General features: G+C 37.7%; 1 protein-coding gene across 4 annotated transcripts in view; it reads right to left on the reverse strand.

The window, feature by feature from the left end:
* LOC137654742 (calcium channel flower-like) overlaps positions 1–17,770 on the reverse strand; it is a 70,181-nt gene that overhangs the window by 12,186 nt on the left and 40,225 nt on the right. Inside the window, exons 4-5 of one of the 4 annotated variants that reach the window (XR_011046706.1) lie at positions 16,754–16,861; positions 8,802–8,966 (exon numbers count right to left, since the gene is read on the reverse strand). Coding sequence is in view for 3 of the 4 variants with exons in the window: in XM_068388657.1 (XP_068244758.1) it covers positions 8,861–8,966; positions 16,754–16,861 (214 nt within the window). In the remaining variant the exon portion in view is untranslated. The remainder of the gene's footprint in view (positions 1–8,801; positions 8,967–16,753; positions 16,862–17,770) is intronic. The other 3 variants (XM_068388657.1, XM_068388656.1, XM_068388659.1) reach the window with 3 other exon arrangements.

Below are 17,770 nucleotides of genomic sequence, written 5' to 3' on the forward strand. Positions count from 1 at the left end.
CTCTTTTAGCTGTGGCTAAGCATACCAGGAAAAGTGTCTTTAAGGTGAGATCTTTCAGGGAGGCTGATTGTAGCGGCTCGAACCTGTCTGACATAAGGAATCTTAGTACCACGTCTAAATTCCAACCAGGTGTAACCAAACGACGCTCCTTCGTGGTCTCAAAAGACTTAAGGAGGTCCTGTAGATCTTTATTGTTGGAAAGATCTAAGCCTCTGTGACGGAAGACTGATGCCAACATGCTTCTGTAACCCTTGATAGTGGGAGCTGAAAGAGATCGTTCTTTCCTCAGATATAAGAGGAAGTCAGCTATTTGAGTTACAGAGGTACTGGTCGAGGATACGGATACTGACTTGCACCAGTTTCTGAAGATTTCCCACTTCGATTGGTAGACTCTAAGGGTGGATGTTCTCCTTGCTCTAGCAATCGCTCTGGCTGCCTCCTTCGAAAAACCTCTAGCTCTCGAGAGTCTTTCGATAGTCTGAAGGCAGTCAGACGAAGAGCGTGGAGGCCTTGGTGTACCTTCTTTACGTGTGGCTGACGTAGAAGGTCCACCCTTAGGGGAAGTGTTCTGGGAACGTCTACTAGCCATCGAAGTACCTCGGTGAACCATTCTCTCGCGGGCCAGAGGGGAGCAACTAGCGTCAACCTTGTCCCTTCGTGAGAGGCGAACTTCTGCAGTACCTTGTTGACAATCTTGAACGGAGGGAATGCATATAGATCTAGATGTGACCAATCTAGGAGAAAGGCATCTATATGAACTGCTGCTGGGTCCGGGATTGGTGAGCAAAATATTGGGAGCCTCTTGGTCATCGAGGTTGCGAAGAGATCTATGGTTGGCTGGCCCCAGGTGGCCCAAAGTCTCTTGCATACATCCTTGTGGAGGGTCCATTCTGTTGGAATTATTTGTCCCTTCCGACTGAGACAATCTGCCATGACATTCAAATTACCTTGGATGAACCTCGTTACTAGTGATATGTTTAGACCTTTTGACCAGGTGAGGAGGTCCCTTGTGATCTCGTACAACGTCAGAGAGTAGGTCCCTCCTTGCTTGGAGATGTACGACAAAGCCGTGGTGTTGTCCGAGTTCACCTCCACCACTTTGCCTTGAAGGAGAGACCTGAAGCTTTTCCAGGCCAGACGTACTGCCAGTAGCTCCTTGCAGTTGATATGCATTGTCCTTTGACTCGAGTTCCATATTCCCGAGCATTCCCGACCGTCTAATGTCGCACCCCAGCCTACGTCCGATGCGTCCGAGAAGAGAACGTGGTTGGGAGTCTGAACAGCCAGGGGAAGACCCTCTCTTAGGTTGAAATTGTCCTTTCACCAAGTCAGACAAGACTTTATCTTTTCGGAAACCAGGATCGAGACCGCTTCTAGCGTCTTGTCCTTTTTCCAGTGAAAAGCTAGATGGTATTGAAGAGGACGGAGGTGTAGTCTTCCTAGTGACACAAATTGATCCACGGATGACAGCGTCCCTACCAGACTCATCCACAGCCTGACTGAGCAGCGTTCCTTCTTCAGCATCTTCTGGATGGATAGCAGGGCTGGGGGCTGATCGTCTTGTTGTTCAGCAACGTCCTCATCAGAGGGTTCCTCATCCGAAACTGATAAGGAAACGGCAACGGAGTGGGCAACGTCTGGCTCGCTGAATCCGGTCGCACTGGTGGATGCGTGACGGAGCCGGACGCAATATCATGGAACTGCTGCACAGTCTGTGAACTGTCAACAACCATGGGTGCGCGAGGAAGCACAGCGTCAACCCGAGACTGTCTAGACCGTCTGGGTTGTGCAGTCAACACCCTACCGGGTTGCTGAGGTTGACGCACTGCGTCAAAACAAGTCACCTCTGCTGGTTGTTGAACGTCCTGAACGTCAACAACCACCTCCGAGCATCGCTTAACGTCAACGTGCGGCTGGCAACCCACACTGGGTCGCATCGGTGGAGGAACCACCTCAACTGGCAGACGCGAGTAGGTTACCTCAGCGTCAACAGGGCGCACAACCGACCGGTTGGAAGGTTGTTGGCCAGAAGGTTCTTCTCCGCATTTAAGTCCTCTATCAAGGACGCAAGCTTGGACTGCATGTCTTGCAGCAAAGCCCATTTAGGGTCTACGGGAGCAGGTGTGGCAACAGACGGGGTTAGCGACTGAGGCGGAACCGTTTACCATCCCTGAAAGCCTTGTTATGCGTGACATAATAGTACAGCAAAACTTCAAAGGCTCGACAACAGCTGTGAAGTTGACCTGTAAACAACTTGGAGCGTCTCCTGGCTAGGCGCCAGGGAGAGTCTACCAGAATTGAGAAGTCTATCTGGGCAGAGGCATGAACTCCCAAGCCGAGAACTTCTCTCGTGTCATATCAGACTCTCGCTCTATAAACCAGTTTAAAAGAAGGGAAAGCAAAGGCTGTATCCCCCAAACTCCTCCTGGTGAAAAACCAGTCGCCTAGCCAACGTAACGCTCTCTAGGAGAGCGAGAGAGCACTAGCTTAAAAACAACGGCTTCGAAGTAGCTAGGCCTAGTGTAAGCTCTGACGTTTAGGCGAACGAGGAGCAGCAGTTACAAAAAGATCCGGACGAAGATCCTTAAAAAAATCATCATGATTTAATTAAAGTCCATAGGAGGCTAAGCAGTTTTAGGCTCCTCTCCATCTGACAGAGTCCTCAAGGGAATATCAGTAGGAGGGAGAACAGCAACTTCCTCATCTACAGGAACCTTGTCCGATAAAAGCTGAGTCTCTCACTGGTGCATTAGTAGCGGACCAGAACGCAACGTCATGTAACTACTTGACAGTCTGTGAACTGTCAACAACTGAACTGTCAACCACAACAGGTGCGTGAGGACGCACAGCGTCCACTCGAGACTGCTTTGACTGCCTAGACTGAGCAGTCAAAACAACTCTAGAATGCGGAGGTTGACGCACAGCGTCAAAACAAGTCAACTCCGATTGTAAGTGAACGTCTTGAACGTCAACAGGAGCATCAGCCAGTGGCCTAACGTCCAAAAGCGGCTGAAAAACCACACGAGACCGCATCGAGTGTGGTTCTAAACAACCTGACTGACGTGACTAAGCTACGCAACGTCAACAGTAAGCACAAAGGAACGTTAGGTTGGCTGAAAGCCAGGATATCGATAAGATAAACGGCTAGACTCAACGGACTAATCGGCAGAATAGTCTTCCATAAGGGAGGCAAGCATATACTGCATGTTTTGCCATACAACCCCTTAAGGATCAACGGAAATGGTTGTGGTAATAGACGAGGGTAACGTCTGTGACCGCAACACTTTGCCTACAAAAAAAAGACTCTCGGAGTCTGTGTTAAGCTTTTGTTAGGCGGCGAGCAGTTATCCGATGACTGCATAGGGTCAGAGCTGTCCTAATGGCTGTAACCAGGACGCTGGACCTGTCCTGAAAGGACTGACTTTCGCTTAAGGGCTTCGAAACCTTGTGACAGGTTTCTTATGCGAAAAGCCTACGGATGGCGAGGAGAAACGTCTCTCTCGTCTTATGGTAGGGGAGATCTTGGTAAGATACACCCGATACCATAGAGGGAAAATGTCTGTTCGTTGGTCAAGGCCTCTCGAACCCATAAGTCGTTTGACATTACTTCTCCCCTGGGCTTGGGAGCATGTAAGAGGTCCCGAACTAGGTGAACGACAGGCAGGAACAGACGAACCCTCGGACGCAACACTGTAACACTTTGCGCCTCGGACGCAACACTGTAACACTTTGCGCATATCACTTTATCACTTCGATTTTCTGTTTTGCACTTATTTCTACCTGAAACACGCAATTCTACCCTTCATTAAAAGGTAGTAATTGCAAAATTAGTCGTATAATGCAAGCTCATAATACCAGCAAAAAACCGAAAACATATTTTAAGATAAAAAGAAAAATCAGTGGCTGGGAAAGAGACTAAACACTAGTTCATATAACTACGTTTTCAATCTCTCACCGCACATAGCCTGGGGACGAGAATAAAAACCTAAAAACGTTTTATCCTTCCTCCCCGTACAGCGACTAGGGACGTGAGTAACACGAGAACAACGTTACCCGCTTGAACGGAACGTTTTCTCTCCTCTCTCTCCCTCCGTCTCTATCTCTCTCTCTCTTTCTCTCTTGATTACGCACCTAAGAGAAGAGCCCAATTATATATCGTCCAAAAAACATGTTATTTGACTAAAAAGTTCCTTTAAATTAGAATTTAAAACATTTAAGCTAAGAAAGAATGAACAAAACGTCAGAATCGATTTACTCTTACTGCAAAGTGAAACCGTGATACACTCTCTCTCTATCGTAACGATAGAGCACATGTTGAACGTCCTGAACGTCAACAACTGCGTAGCATAAAAAACTAAACGTTAGTTCATCTTTGAAAACAGTACGAAGACTATCAAAGAAATTCTTTCATAAAATATTACATTTAAAAAGTTTTAAATCCTTAGCTCTTTAAAAGCTAAAGACGATATAAAGGGCTCAACGTTGATTAACTTCAGTTTCCAAGTTAGGACCGCCTACTCTCAGGAAAGGTCTATATAAACAAAGCATTAAAATTTATTTTTATATGTTTATAAAAAATGGAAAGTTAATCGAAGAGGCCTAATAAAGGCGGAGAGATATAAAATATATAGAGGAAAATCTATAACGTGATAAGATAATTACTAAAAGCCTAAACACACTTCCGTCTAAGGGAAGGGTCGGCCATTTAAAAGTGAAAGAAAGTCCATACTCTCTTTGTCACCATAATTAAATCTATCCAAAACGAGTTCAAGTTTTAAGATGAAGATAAAACACCTGCATAGCGAAAGCTCAAAACTAGAATAGTGTACTTCACCAAATAGTTGTGAAAACAAATCCAGTTAGCAACAGCGAATTAGTAGGTCTTGCCGGTAGCCCGACAGAGAGAAAATTGAGTTCTTTGTTTACAATGAGTACTGGGTATCTGAACGACAGATGGCGCTGTTGAGTACACCCCCTTCCTGTGTAGCGATCGCTGGCGAATTTTTCCGTAGAGTTTTTCTGTCGAGCAACAGAGTTACAGCTATTATAATCACCGGCTAAGTTAAATATTGAAAACTTCCGTGTATGGCAATCTGTTGACCAGAAGCTCAAAACCAGCTCTAGCTCGGTAATTTCTAGCAGTGTCTGTAACCTTTCCATTCTTTTGAGCTAAGGAGGGGGGTGGAGCCTATTAGTCTACCTGCCAAGTCATCCGCAGCCGATGCCTGGCCCTCCCCATCCCTGGTCCTAACTTGATGGAGAGGGGCCTGGGCCCTGATTATATGAACAGTATATATGGTTAGTCTCTAGGGTATTGTCCTTTCCCTTGCCTCTGCCATTCTTGAGCAAACTTTAAACCTTCAAGCTGTTGGAAAGAGAAGCTGTATCCTCCAAATTACACAAACGTTTGTAAAAGACTAAATGGCCATTTCACATTTTCTGCTACCAGTGGACTGATGCACAGTTAATGCTAAAAATTTAACATTCAATAAAATAAAAATGGATAGAAGTCAAGATGTACCAATATTTGTGCTGTAATTCACTTTGTTAACCACTTAATCTTTTTTTTAGAACAATGTAAAGTATAACATACACATACTGCATATCACAAGTGCTGTACGCAATATACTGTACAGTGCTTCATCCACTTCACCTCACCACAGAATTACTGGCACCACAACTGGATTACTGGTGTCACCAATGGCACTGAGATCACCGCTGAAATCCCTGGTATCGCCGCTGGTACGACACTGGGTACACCAGAGCAGTAGGCTTAGGTACAAACTCCCTCAAGACATTGAGGGCTTACCTGCAAGACCTAAACCTAAGGAAGGCCAAGACTTCCTTCGGTCACTTGCCATCAGTGGTTTGCATGTTTGAGCTTACAGCACGTGTTTGGAGTGCAGCAATTATTTCGCATTACAAAACCTTGAAAATAACTCCCAAATGTGGATCAGAGTTTTCCTAATTCTGAAGCATAATCAGGACTAAGCTAAAGAAGTATACCCAGAAGCTCCAGTATGGCAAACTTGTTGAGTAGCATTAAGTGCTAAACAGGATTGCTGGCAATTCATGTGCTCGCCAAGAATAACATCACAGACGACTTAGCGCTTTCGCTCCTCAGAGAAAAAGACCTGCCTATAGGAGGCCAAGATCTAAACTTAGTATAAAGGGAATAATTTTCGATAATTATTCTTCAAGTGGTGATTGCATATATTGCTGGTTATCATAAACAAAAGCAGTCTAATACACACTTGCATTCCTGTTTTCTTCCCTTATCATTGTATACACAAAGCCAGTATCACCATTAAAAGCTAAAAACTATAAGAAAAAGCTTAAATAGTTTTTGATGTGATGCAACAATAGGTTTGTTCTCGTTGCAGTTGAAGACAAGTGAATAGTCTTTTGACGGGCATTGGGCAGGGTAACTTGTCTGCCCTAACCACCCCTCATTAACTATCTTGTTAATGATTTTAACAGCCGTTGCAGCTCCTATGGAGACATTCCTCTATTCTAGAGGATGTGTATGATTAGAAATATCTAATACAATATTTGTAAATTAGCCAATCTCCCACCACAATTTTTTTGCATAGGTGAGAAAGCAATTAATGATTATAAATACTGTGATTAATTTCACTTAGTGTTGCAGCTTTTTCCCCCACAACAAAGAAATTTCTGTGACCAGAAACCATTGTTTGTAGGACTCTCCCCTTAACTACAGAGATGGTGGCATTAATGTCTTGTATTTCTGATCTGTTACTCTAAAATTACTGGCTTATTGTTCAGGGAGGATACTAGGACCATCCCTGATTCTCTCATTCAGATAAGATTGCTCAGAGGGGTGACTTCATTGTAATTTAATCTATTGCCAACATATTGGTTTGGCTATCTATCAGAAGCTCCATGACAACAGACCACATCAATTAGCTCCCTAATGTCTTTGCACCAGGAAGTAGAGCAGGTTACTCACTATACAGTGTGGTACAGTGTCTCTCTGCATAATCAACTGCACAGGGTCAGGAGTCTTTTCTATATTCATTTCACTTAAATTACAGTATTGGTCTTTTAAAGAGAGCTAGCCTAAGACCTGCTATTTTGTTATTTGCACTGCTGTTTTTGTGTAAATGCCTATTTGTCATTTCTAAGGATCCTACCTTCTGTTGAGTGCCTGCTTTGATGTTTTTTTTTTTTTTTCTTCTTCAATATTTTCATATAAATTCTGGCTCACTTGGAATACTAATGCTAGTAGTAGTAGTTATAAAAATAATAAAATACCTTGCACAGTATTGTCTGGATCCATCTTCATTAACTTCCAAACAAATGAACAATAATTTTCCTCAATTTCATCACTTATCAGACTGTCTTTATTCAAACATGTTGTACTATCATACTGCCAGTCCAAGGCATATGCCTTACAAGTACGATAACTCTATGAGACCAACTCTATGGGAATTCAAGTATGGGTTTACATACCTAAAAAAAAGTTTTTTTCCAGTTACGTAAGCTGAAAATGTAGCAGTTCTTTTCACCATTACAGTTCATCTAATATCAAATGACTGTAATCTGCTATAATCTTGCTTTCACTACATTCATACCAAATGGAACATCTATGCAGTAAAGAATGTTATAAACTTATTAAATTAAACTTAAGCCATTCTCTCAATTGCTGTCCAATACACCGAGATGACCATACCTTTGTTGTTTGTCTTTTATTATTATTCTTGGGTAACTTAACCATGTCACGGCTGTAATTACCTGGTACAACTGAGCTGGTATTAAAGCGTTGAGATGCACTTGCCGAGTCAAAGCATTCTGTAATGTTTATGTTCTAACAATGCCAAAATTTTCCTTGCCATGGCCCAAAGGTTGAATGTTGTCTTTCATTTCATATTAGACAAACTTAAATATTTCAAGAACTAATTCTACAGAAATGCCTGACTTCATACTATTAATGTACAGTACCTTAAATCTTATTTTAATACCCTTCAGGTCCAAAAATCTCTGTATAAACTAACTGGTACTTAGTAATATAATTGTGTTGCTTCAATCTAAAACAATGGCATGCAGGAATACTCTGAAAACATACCTGCAACCCATATAACCTTTAGATATGAAGACGTGTATACCCTAATGCCGATAGTGAATATCAAATATTCATTTTTCAAGGATTAAGTGAAGCAGCTAAAACAGTACTCAGAATAATCATGAAATGAGAAAGAGCTCTATATCAAGACAGTTCATTGGACTATCATTGTATATAACAAGTAAATGAAGCTGCTACGTAAACAAAATGGCAGCATCTTTGACTCAAAATCAAATGTAATGCCTTTTTTCAGCATTACATTTCAATGAAAACTCATAACTCACTATTTAGAGGTAAAAACATTAGACAAACATTAAGACTAATGAAGATAAATTTAACATACATAGCACACCAAAATTAAATCATAAATTATGTGGATCAGACTCCCCCTAGTGGGGAGTACTAACAAATAGAAGACTTCTTTCATATGTAGTACTGACTAGTTAACTCCTTGCTAACTCAGCACTAAACCAGCAAGTTTAGCTTAAGGAAATTAAGACTGGCTTACTTTGAAATAACTAAATGTACCTTCTGTAACTACCAATGCAATGTCATGAGTAAAAAGCAGTTACTCTTGTTAATAGTAAATTTTCAGCGATAAGTCATCAGATTACCTTAAGTTTTATGCATGCAAAGCCAAGAAAAACAAAGCAATCAAGGGATTCTAATTCTGCTACTTTTCATGCATCAAAGAGTTAGATGTTAAGAAGAAACGAACATGTTAGTAGCTGGTTATCAAAATGCTGGATGGTACTTGTAACTGAGCCATTACTGGGCTCAAGTAGAGCGCCAAGCCTCAGGGTCGTCCACTAGGATGGCACTTTGAGAGTTGGCAGGCCCAGTGTTTTGCTGGGCTGCGGCGATCATGTCCTCTCGGCTACCCCTATTTGTGATATTATTGACATTTACCAATCATGACCATATCATCAAGATATTATACGAGAACCAAGTTCTGAGAGACTACCTGTGACACTGGACATTTTTCTTATAAATCAAGTTTTAAAAATAAACCATGTTAGTAACCATTTAATACTGTTATCTTACGGCAATTTTAAAACCTAGTACAAGTTAAGTGTTAAAACTGCTTTCCCTGCACTTAGAGATCAAGGACTATGAACAAAAAAATTCATGGTTTTGAAACATACAGAAACAAAAAGTTATATACAAGTTTTTTTTTGCCCATATTAATCTATAAATGGTAAAAAAATTAATGGTTTTGAAACATACAGAATAAAAAAAGTTACAGTATATACAAGTTTTTTCTGCCCTTATCACGTAGTTAAACTATAAAAGGTAAAATTCTTCACCCTAACAATCCTCTTGACAATATGAAACCTTTGAAAAGTAGTTTCCAGAATTTATCACAAATGTGGATTGACAGCGCATGCTGTAGTGTATGTTCGTTATAACTGATTTAACAGCTTATCCAACAAGCGTGATGCATTATACTTTGCTTAGACATGAGAACAGATGAAATAAACTACAGAATCATCTACGAATATGAACAACCATATATGATGTTTCTATGAGAAATTCAAGTAACCTGGATACCAAAAATGTTGATCAATGTACAAAGTTAAACAATATTTCGGAGAGAAAAAAAAACGACCATTCAATCAATATTTCCAGCCGACTACAACTTCTATAAGACTTTTCAACTCGAGATGAATTGAATTATACTAAATTCCCATATTCTTAATAGCTGACAGATCAAACTTTTGGGGAGAGGTCGAGAAAAATATGTAGAATGATTTCTAATTAGAAATTAAACTTGAGGAGCAGATTCCTTAATCAAATGTACTTAAAATTATTAACTACTGACTGTCAGTGATGGTAAATAACTTGGAAATGAAAGAATACTAAAATTAAAGTATGAATATAAGATACAGAAGGAAGAAAGTTTTGATTAAAATTGTTGAAAACAAAATAAAGGTATGAACATGAGATACAAAACTGGAGATGGTTTAGAATAAAATGGAAGAAAAGAATGGGTCAGAAAAAGTTTCCCAAAAAACCAAGACAGGAGAAGGAAGCAGACTTGGCATCAATAATGTATAACGACATGAGAAAACACTATTATAACGTACAGTAGTACTTCGATTTACAAGTGAGTGATTACAAGCAAAAAATAAATAAAATTGGTTTACGAGTATTGAATCTTTGTGCAAGCAAAAATTTCCCTCCGTAAGCATATTTTTGTGGAGAGGTACTGTAAGAACAAGACCATCATGCAGTGTACAGAATTTCTCTGAAGTAGAGAGACCAGGAGGGACTGTTGCCATGTAGTAATTTTTTATCAAATTTCTGTGTCAGTTGTTTTTTACAGTACCGTTTCTATTTTGCATTAAAAATTTTGTATTCATTTCTGGTCCTAGGGGTTTTGAATTGATCAATAATTGCCATTAAAACCCTTTAAAAATGAGTGCATATGCATTTCAGAGTACGAGCTCGCTCTGAGAAGAAATTAAACTCGTAAACCAAGGTACCACTGTATGACTAACATGTCTTATGCCAGACACTGCTGAATACTCTAGATAAAGTAAAGACATTATGACAAAACGCTGTATACTGCAAATAGATAATAATTCAGTATAATGATATAGTTACCAGTAAACCTGGGTATTATGGAAACCTTAGGGTGATCTCAGTTAGCTGGATTTGATGATTAAGTTAGGAGAAAGCAAGATATAAAGAAAGTTAGCACTGAGACATTTTATTTTGAGAAGGGCTGAAACCTGTCTCAGAGAGGAACAGTTGGTACCCAACAAATATGAACAATAATGCAAACAAAGGTAGTAAAACACTAGTGCCAATTTCTAGTCCCGCTAGTCGTAAAAGATGATGCTTTCATACAGCTTTCCATGAAAGGGGGACAGAGAAACATTAGGAGAATTTGCTTTTTTAAGAGTAAAAAAGCTAAAGATACAACAGTACACTTAAGAGGAAGGCGGATTTTAAGGGTAACGGTGGCGAACTTTATTGTTAAAGGAGTTCCTTTTCACCAAACATGAAAAATTACCAAAATCAAACCCAAGATAACTGACAGCCTCAAAATTTAGAATGTGGGAAAAACCTATGCAAATTCTGAAGAGACAGGACTATAAATACTGGAGGGGAGGAATGAATAAATGTCTCCTCCATCAACACACAATGGTTTAAGAGCAGACTCAACAATAAGTTTAACTAAATATACCGTGCGTGTAAGCTACCACATGATCCGATATGGCATATAATAGATTCTCTAAAACCAACGGAAGTCGAGCAGGGAATATACCCAATTACACCATTGCCTTGCTGTCTAAACAAGAGAAGTGCCAATTTCCTAATTTAGGTCAAAGACATTATGGATAAGTAAACAAACACCGATACAATATAAAGGTGAATATTTTAACATATAAAAGGAAAGTAAACTTGTAACGTATGAAGAATTTGTAAAACAATAAAGAAATGTATCATATATATTTTAATGTTGCTGTTCTGTTATGATTGACTACGAAACACATGCTCAACGTTGTTGTATATATGTCACATATACTTAATGGGTCATTTTGATGGACACTAACAAGCCAGTTTGAAATTTAAGATCAGACAAGCCACACGGCTCAGTAGAGAAATAAACTGGCACCGGTTATTTAAACGTTTTCCTGTACTGATGACAGTATGCTCTGCTGTTAACTTTCCGTGTTGACACAGACAATGATAGACCAGCAACTCGTTCACATCTACATAGCCAATCCAAAACACTGCCTTCAACATAAACCAGTATTTTCTGCAGATGGAGTACGGAGGAATATTCCATGATATATCAAAGGCAATTGATTGAACATCTAAGCTACATGAAAAAAATACAATAAAAAAAAAAGAGAGAGAGAGAGAGAGAGAGAGAGAGAGAGAGAGAGAGAGAGAGAGAGAGAGAGAGAGAGAAAATTATTGTTGATCTCCATGCTGTAAATAATATCTCACTTCATGTACTTTATAATAATATGTGGTGTTAACATAGACGCACACATTTCATAACTGACGACACAACAGACAAATCTGCCGCCTCAGTGACTCAGCACGGGCTGAAACATGGCAACATCCTGTGAGGGGATGTACCTGGAATTGACTGCTCATAAACCTTGGTTTAAGATTAGTGAGACTACAAGGACTAGGAATTCATAACCAATATCAAAGCTCCTCTATTTGAAAATTGGCCAACTACCTGCAGAAAAAGTTGTTTAAATACAGATTTTTGTTTAGTATTTGTCAGCTGACTCCCCAACCCAGCTCCATCCCCCACAATGAAAAATATTCAATGCTATTTATACTATATAGGACAAATACAGGACAAAATATTATGAGCAAGGTATATAGAAAAATTTTTACAGTATCATTATCTAGTCAAAATTTTATTTAAGAAAGCATTAGACAGAAGTCTCTGATATAGAATTGCTACTTTCATATGCTTATTACTTAATAGAGTTTACTAGTTTTATCATGTGAAAAACAATGAAAAATAATGTTTGCATGCCACAAAATATACAGTATCAATAATCAAACTCTACGGAAGGTAATCTTTCAATTCCGATAGCATCCACTACAGCATTTATAATCAGTTGAAAATGTTCATTGCAAATATAAAAAAAAAAAATATATCAAAGACAATTATCAAAAAACCTTAAAAATCTAATAGAAAAAAATATGCTTCTTTGAGACAATTATCAAAAAATCTTAAAAATCTAATAGAAAAAAATATGCTTCTTTTAGACAATTATCAAAAAATCTTAAAATTCTAATAGAAAAAAATATTCTTCTTTTAAAGTCCATTAGTATTTAGCTGGTCCCTTCCCAAGAAAGCGTGCAGATCATTATTTTTTCAGTGTTCATTCTTCATTATTATTCTAATTTTCCAAGGGCCTACATTAAATTACAGCCCGTCATAGAATTATATATGTTAAAAGTCTATATTAATAACTATTCCAACAAGGAAATCACAGTGCACAACGCTCAAGTGTACTGAATACTACCCCAAAGATTTTTAAGCTAAAGCGTTTTATGGCGAGCATTTTGCAAATTTTAACTTTGAGAAATAACCTGAAATTAGGCATAAAAATTGTTTAAAAAAAGTTGTATAATACAGAAATATTTGATATTAAATTCATCATATAGAACATGTGAAAACAAATTGCAAGTGCTTCCTTTGCAGGTTTGGGCAGAAATAGCTTTATTCTTTATTTCAATTGCTAGGCTTTTGTTTATTTCAATTACTATCAAAACAGGTTTTAGTCTATTTCTATTACTATCTTAGCTAATCCTATTAAGCATGATTCCCATCTCCAAGCTCATCCTTCCAAAGTCGAAAAGTGTCCAAAGCACCTCCATGTGTTTAAGGCTACCATCATTTGACTTTCCAAACTATATCATCCTTACCATATTAAATTCAAATACCATCTTAAGTAGCCCCAAACCTAATATTTCGCACACAATCTCAAGAAGGTGCATGATGGAGCTTCAAATACCACAAAACACTATAAAATTCCGAGCAACTTATACCATTCCAGTGAAATGCTCATTGATGGTGACCAAATTATAAATTTTCTATGCTAGTCTCCAAGCAAAAGTATTGAAATGCTACTCACTGAGAAAGGAAAGACTTGCAAATAAAGTTTGAGGTTAGAAGTTGATAATGATACGTCCTCAACAACTATAACAAGAGCTTTCTAATCTAAATAAAATAGTTCCTTAGAAAAACTAAAGACACCATCTAAAGAAAAGACTGCTGACAACTGATATAGTTGCAGGGAATACATAGAATTAGAAATAAAAAAAACTGTAAATTCTGTGATTTTGTAAACCAATATGCTGCACAACCACATGCCTTCATCATTCGCGTGATATGGGTGTATTCTGAATGTAAAAAAATCCTTTGTATGATCACTACAGAAGAGTCAAGAGATCAGACAGAAATCATTTACAGAAAAAGAATAGTCCTATCGGCATAGCTTACGTTTGGATTTTATTACCTTGCTGCAGTAGGATAGTATTAGAGTACTGTATCTGTTAGACGCAAGCACATACATATTTAAATGAACTAGGTACAATGGAGAACGATATACATACTGCTACAGAAACTACAGGATTCAAAACCTTAAACAGCAGGAAGCCCATTCTGAGAGTGAGATGAAGCTGGAGTTGAGATATGAGCAGCCCTCTCTCCCCTGTTGGACATCAAAAATTTACATCTCTATATATAAAAAACATAAACAGGAAACGTGACATGGTTTTGCTTTCAAAAATTATTCAAGCAATCAAATGTTTTGAAAACCCTTTTCCCAAGAAAACATAAAATCAAGAGATGTTAGATGAAAACAAATCATATTACAGAGTTAGGACAGTTTTCTAGCTTATGCCAGTGTTCAGTGTTTTTGAAACCTTGTGATCAATTGCCACTCCAGTGTAAAGTATATAAGAATATTCCTTTACTTCTACTGCAGTCTGACAAAACTTGGTCCTCTCAGTTCATAGATCATATAAATTAGCATGAAACAAACCCATACAAGACCTGAGGTAGATATTATGACTGATATTTGATACCACTGTACAAATATCATTATATCATACACTACTGCAACTCTTTTAAAAAAGCGTATTAGTAATTTTCAGCATTCCCAAACACAATGAATAATCTTGTTTTGGACATGAAATTTAGTCCACTCTACAACAGCATTAGATTACAGATGCAACCTAGGATATGTCCAACACCAAATGTCTGTCGCTGTAAATTACCATCCTAAAAATACACACACACACAAAGCAACTGCTACAGACCTCAACACCATAATTCTTTTAATCTGTATAAAAACTTTCCATCAAAACTGTAATTCAGCTTTTGTCATGAACATACTTTTCAGCTGTGACTAATCTAATATATGAAATCATATCATATACTCTTTTGCCTCCTCTTACACAAACAATAAACTTAAAAAATATAGTACTATGTACAACATCTAATGAAAATCCAGATATAAAAAATATTCACTTATGAGAAAATATAATTTTGATACTAATTCTAAACTGCACTGTATAGTATGAAGATCAATATTCAACTAAATACTAAAAAAAATTTCATTTATATTGATAATACTATGGTTCGATTAATCAGACACACACATGGACACCACCTTAAATCTGAAGAAAATTATTTATATCATTAAGACAGGGACTAATTTGAAACAAATATCAAGAAAACTTGCAGTATACTGTACTTTATTAAATTAAAGTTAGAGCAAAATGGAGCATGGTTCATGACTCAACCCCTATAGACAACAACTTGCACGAAAGCCTTTTCTGATAGGACAGATTGCACCTTGCAAAATGTTACCTTTTTCTCAGTTTTTGCAACATCAGACCTTGTATGTTATAGCTGTTAAAGGATCATAACTTATGTTATCTTATCTGACTAGCACCATGTTCATGTTTTTTAGGTAATTTTCCCATTACAAATGTTAAATAAAAGTTTGTTAGTTTTGTTCATTTCAAAGCCATAATGAACACTCACAGAGAATAAGAAAGTTATAAAAAAAATAATAAAAGCCTCAACATTTTTGCTTCAGGAGCTTAAATACTTCCACTTCCAAGGCTAATCAAACTATTATTCAACTAGAATATCTTGCCAAGAGTATGAAACTAGAATATTACAAATTAAAGCTGGCTCGTTCTTCACGGGAAGAAAATATTCCAAAGTGGATTTTCAAGAGGCAATAGTCTCATACACAAGTTACAGTTTTACATTTAACTTTCATGGAATTTTCTGCTCTTTGCAAGTACCGGTACCTAGCAAATGTTTTCACAGGCCACAGCAGGTTGAAGGACTAAAAAAAAAATATCCTTTTTAACAATGAAGTATAGTATAACTTTGTCTCTCAGAGTTAAGAATCTATCCAAATTGTAATTTGTGATATGTACAGTAAAATATCCAATCATATTTTACAACCACCCAAGATAAAATGGCCGTAAGGTGGAGGAAAACTTCACAAGAACAAAGGTCCTGAAACTAAATACCTTGACCCACTTAATTGAAAACCGAGAGTACTGTAACAAACATTTACCGAAAATTATTATGAAAGACACCTATAGTGCAACATTTTGTCCAAATTATTTTTATCCCATTCCTAAGTTTTATTAAACATATAATACAAAACTTCTCAAGTGTATAATTTTCAACTTGAATGGATGATTTTAAAAATACTTCAAGTATACATTTACATTACATAACTAAAGATGATACATCAAGAATCTTTCATGAAATACTATTTAAGGAAAAACTTAATTTTCTCAACAAATGCTACGTCTCGGCACAAAATTAGATTAGTTTTTCTCAAGTGGATAAAGTAAGTCCTAAATAATTTAATTGTTGAACAACTGGAAATAGTTCCACATACAAGTTATAACACTACTAGATTAAAGTTGAAGTCTTCCTTTCATTTCGCCCATTATTTAGTACTGTACTATACTTTTAAACAATAAAATTTAACCTGCAATAACAAACATTGCCATGTGACCTTGACTTTCAAGATTATAATAAAGCAAAATAGGATGACAATGTAAAAATCTAATATAATTAGTTAGAGAAGAAGAGTTAATGTTACATATTAATAAAAATAAAAAAAAAGCTTAACAGTGACTTACTTTCTGCCAAGAGCCATCAAGCCATACAACACCCCCGTCACAAAAATGAGTCCAGATCCGAACACTGTGGATAAGCCTGGGCACATGATGATTGCTGGTAATGATATGCTGTAAAAAGGAGGAGTGTAAAAACTATAAGGAGCTTGATCTAACACTTTTTATATGATAGTTCAACCATTTCAAAATTCACCAATCTTTACACAATTGGTATTGCTCACAAAATAAAAAGATAATTGTTTTACATACATGTAGTAAACTGAATTCTTATACAGTACTTGAATTAAGGAAGAACCTTCCAACGAAATGACAGCTACTTTATAACATACATAAATATACCAAGGCACTTCTCCCAATTTTGGGGGGTAGCCGACATCAACAAATGAAACAAAAACAAAAAAAGGGGACCTCTACTCTCTACGTTCCTCCCAGCCTAACAAGGGACTCAACTGAGTTCAGCTGGTACTGCTAGGGTGCCACAGCCCACCCTCCCCCGTTATCCACCACAGATGAAGCTTCATAATGCTGAATCCCCTACTGCTGCTACCTCCGCGGTCATCTAAGGCATCGGAGGAAGCAGCAGCTACTTTATATACCTAAACAAAATGATTGACGAGCAATGCATCAACCTCACCCCCTCTACACTGCTACACAAAATTCTTTTATCTTTCACTTGTGTTCACATGATGATTCCTTCCTAACTGCATTTTCTCTCTCTCCTCTAGCTGCTTCTAGACGTCAATATATTCATCCACCAGAATCTACCAAATACTAATCCCAAGACCTTTTCTCCATTGATACAGCACTTTTTTGGTTACCTCCACTATTTAGTGGGTGTTGTATGTAACTTCAAACTGACTTAACCCATCCTTTTACATGAAAATAACCTTTACAAAACTACTTTTACATAATCTCCACTCATGTAACTATCTATAAATAGGGCAAACAATACTTCTCAACTTACCTTTTTACAGCCATTAAAGATCAGCGTCCAAATTCATTCCTACAGGAGCTGCTTCC

Source organism: Palaemon carinicauda, chromosome 15 (assembly GCF_036898095.1).
Source record: "Palaemon carinicauda isolate YSFRI2023 chromosome 15, ASM3689809v2, whole genome shotgun sequence".
Taxonomy (NCBI): Eukaryota; Metazoa; Arthropoda; class Malacostraca; order Decapoda; family Palaemonidae; genus Palaemon; species Palaemon carinicauda.